This window comes from Laccaria bicolor, genomic scaffold, assembly GCF_000143565.1.
Source record: "Laccaria bicolor S238N-H82 LACBIscaffold_188 genomic scaffold, whole genome shotgun sequence".
NCBI classification, from domain to species: domain Eukaryota; kingdom Fungi; phylum Basidiomycota; class Agaricomycetes; order Agaricales; family Hydnangiaceae; genus Laccaria; species Laccaria bicolor.
In genome coordinates this window covers 6,822-10,619 of record NW_001890047.1, presented here as the reverse complement: position 1 = coordinate 10,619, position 3,798 = coordinate 6,822, and the positions used below count along the sequence as shown (strand labels likewise).

At 52.3% G+C, this 3,798-nt stretch overlaps 1 protein-coding gene across 1 annotated transcript; it reads right to left on the bottom strand.

Moving 5' to 3' along the window:
- Positions 1–201: 201 nt before the first annotated feature.
- Positions 202–3,643, bottom strand: LACBIDRAFT_335915 (uncharacterized protein; the record flags this gene model as incomplete). Its single annotated transcript, XM_001890821.1, has 2 exons — positions 202–3,489; positions 3,542–3,643. The coding sequence occupies 2 exons, from the start codon at positions 3,641–3,643 to the stop codon at positions 202–204; spliced, it is 3,390 nt and encodes a 1,129-aa protein (XP_001890856.1).
- Between the last annotated feature and the right edge of the window lie 155 nt (positions 3,644–3,798).

Genomic DNA, 3,798 nt, shown 5'->3' with positions numbered 1-3,798 from the left:
GTCATGTAAGAGCGCCAACACGTAGGAACCTCAATTTGTTTGCACCCCAAGTAACCTCAATTTGCCAGCACCCCAAAATATGTCAGTTGAACTGAAAGAGCGCCAAAGCATATGCGTGCCAAAGAATAACTGCATCAAAAAATTATTATACCCTAGCTACTGTAGGGTATTTCAAGATATGTATGGCCATGCAAATTTTATTTACAAGTCCTCCTCAATGATGGTGTCCAGTTTGCTCGACTGGCCTGCTGTCGCCGGATTGACGCTATCGGGAGCCTTACCATGCGTAGGTTGTCTGCGCTGAGGTGCACTCAGTGGGCCCTTCTTCCGATTGCTGGCCAGTTTCTTCCTGGTGATGTCCGCGTCGACCTCTTCATCAGCCTTCCTTTTGCGCCCAGTAGACATGTTTCGTTCATCTCCACTTAGCGGGGAAGTGGGGCGAGATCCAATGGCAGTAAGTGGAGAACCTGGGCCAACCTCAACCGGCGTGAGTTCTACTCCTTCGGTGTTGGGCGCTGTGGGACTTGAAGGGGCAGCAGGTGCAACTCCAGCAGTGGCAGTGGCCACCACTGATTGCTGTTTCGCTGCGATGGGCAAGTGTAGCCGCGAGGGTGCATTCGAAGCAGGCGCTGGAGTTGATGGAGCAATGGTGGGTGCCATGTCAGTCCCATATGCTGTGCCAGGCGAATGTGGAGCTGCATCAGTGACAGTGGGCGCTGTGTGAATTACATCTGCTGCGCCGGGCGAACGTGGACCTGCATCAGTGGGGGGCGACGTCGACTGACCCCTTTGAAAATCCTGGGCACAGGGCAGTCGAGCTTCGAGGACTTGGATCATCTCCTCCCACTTGGGTTTGGCGCGCTCCAACAACTCCTTCACCTTTGTCACTGAGTCGTCGCTTTCCACCAATACCAGTGTGCCCATCTCCTCTGGAAGATCCGTCATTTTCGTCACCAACTCTAGGAGTGCCGCATGGATGCCATTTCCAAGGAGGAAAAGGCTTTCCATCGCGAAGATCACCTTTTGTGTCGTCCAATCCTTGGTTGAGGTAACCAATTGCTCCATCTTCTTCAGCTTGAGGAGCAGTTCAGCCATGTCTTCCTTCCACTCTTTGATGACACCGTCAAGCTTCTCCCTTGTCTCCTCCACCTGTGCTGCAAGTCTCCTGCACTGTTTTTCAAGTGTGATGATGTGGTCCTCCGTACGAGCTGGGCAATTGAATTGGTCAGTTGGATGGTTGGACTTCATTTGAAGAGATTTACCAATCTCAGTGGGCGCAGAGTCTGAGGGCAATGCAATCGAGGGCTGGGCCTTTGGCTTGGCGTTCAGAGTGGAATCTAACAAAGACATTTCAGAGAGCATTGGGCATGGGGAGTTTGGCACAATACCTTTTACCTGGGGCTTTGACGGCCCTGCAACCTTGACCACCACAGGTGCTTCTCGTTTGGGCGCCACTTGTTTGGGCGCTGGTGTAGGCGCCGCGGCTTTGGGCGCCACAAGTTTGGGTGTGGCTTTTTTGGGCGCCGTGGCCTTGGGCACGGCGGGTTTGGGTGTAGACTTTTTGGCCTCCTTGTAGAGCAGACCATCCTTGTAAAATGGATTGTCGATGATGGTCCACTGCCTCAGTCGTGAATGGCCCGGGCATTTATGCCGAGACTCCTTGCAAGGAGCGCAGGCCTTGTTCAGATCTTGTTCATCAATGGCGCTCCTTCCCAAAGGCGTCAGCTCCCCACTGGCAAAAAAGCAAGGCTTCTTCATAGCAGTGCACTTGGTGCATGGCGTGGCGAACACATCCGCGACGAGGTACCTCCTGATGCCATTCTCATCGATCGGATTCCTCTCTGGGTCATAGGCGTACTCGAACGAAACCAGCCCGTCGAAATCGAGTTGGTCATGTCGGCCCCAATAAAACGGCCCCCATTTTCCACCTTTCCCTCCTTTCTTTTGGGACGCCCCAGCCTCCTTCTCATCCCTCTCCAACCACCGAGCTTCTTTCACATAGCGATCAGTTGTTTTCGGCGGCTCAAACTCCTCATCGTCAATGGCTTGCTGGAGTGTCGCGGAATCCCAGACGATGGGATCAGTGGGATTAGTGGGGAAACGGAGCACCAAGTTCTTCTTCAGCTGGCCTTTGGCCCTCCTCTTCTGGATAGCCTGTGAGTGTCCAGAGGAGCAATCATTAGAGGAGAGCTCAATTATGTTGTTTGGTGGCTCAGTAGCATCCAAAGGAGAGGGTGACAGTTGGAAGAAGGACGGCGGGAGGGTTTGCTTGTGGAATTGGCATTGTGAATGAGGCAGTTTTCCGTTGTCATTACCACCATCCTCTGAAGACGATGTGGACACATCGACAACCTTTGCCTTTCCAAAGGCCTTCCCTTTGCTCCGATACCTATCATGAAGCTCACGATGTTCCTCCGTAAGCTTGTATTGGAGATGGGGTGTCGATTCTGGCTTTAGAAGCCTGTCAAAGTCTGGGTAATTGACAACATGGCTGGGTTTCAGAAAAACCCGTGCACCTTCTTTCAGCTCGATAACATGGCCAACATTAATGTTAACCCAGGTGCCGAGAGCCTGACAGTAGAGCTGAACATGTGTTGCAGGATCATTAAGTGATAGCATGCTCAATACCGAGGTAGAAAGAGGGAAGTAGGGCCAGGTAAACGTGAGCAGTCCCTCTTGAAATTCCTCCACAGTGGCAGGCTTCAAGTCCTCCGCCCACGCATATACAATGACCGTATGCTTGACCTGTGCTGCACAGGGCTTCTGCTCAGATTCCACCCTCCTCTGCTCCTCTGCCAATTCCTGCTCCCTCTTCCACTGACTCGTAAAGATGGGAGGCATGTGGGACCGGAAGCGAGGGTTTGGTAGGGCGTCAAGGATGTCTACATCAGGAGACATCCGCGCATTTGCATCTGAGGGAGAGGCAATCAGTATTTTCCCTTTGTGGCTACTAGCTGCCATTGGTGGTAGAGGCAGTGTGGGCATGCGAACATGAACTGGTTGAACAGTGGTGGCAGGCGGTGATGCTGAGTAGGAACCGGTGCAAGTCTTGGCTGAGCGGGGACCAGTGTGCGTCTTGGAAGTGCAGCCGCCATTACTGATGCAGTGCTTTCGGCAGAGGCGATGCTGGCAATCGGGCGCGATGCGTGTCTGGCCGCAGCCCCGCGTTGGGCACTGTGGGATTCCTGGAGGGGCGGTAGTCACAAATACACTACCACTGATGGCTTGTGATGTGGCAGGGAAGGATGTAGTAGATCTGGAGGCTTGCAACAGCAGAGGAAACGAAGGTGCTGGTGCGGTAGCGGGGGGCAGGGACGATAGTGATTTTGAATATGTGGCAGGGAAGAATCCAGTGGACCCGAAAGCCTGCGACAGTGCAGGAAACAAAGGCGGTGTGGTAACGGTGGGTGAGGATGATGGTGATTTTGAATACCCCTTCTTCCAGCGAAATGTGTTGCACCTCTTGCCTTTGGAATTGGGGCCTTGGCACTAATCGTTTATCGTTAGCATTGTGAATAAGATTTAATAACATTGAACTTACTATGGCAATGGGACGACCTTTATTACCATTCACATCACTTTGACATAGCTTGTAAGGGACGAATCGACCACACTGGCAGGTTATACCATCCAAAGGATCCATATCTACCAAAGAGAAGTGTGACTAGATTGGGCGGGTAGAATTGGGCACATTTTGAAGGAGTGTTGGGTAGAGATAGTAATGTTTGTGGAGAGGAGATTTGGTGAGCGGAAGTTCAAGCTGGAGAGGACTTTTGTTAGCAGCCAGTGATGAAGGTA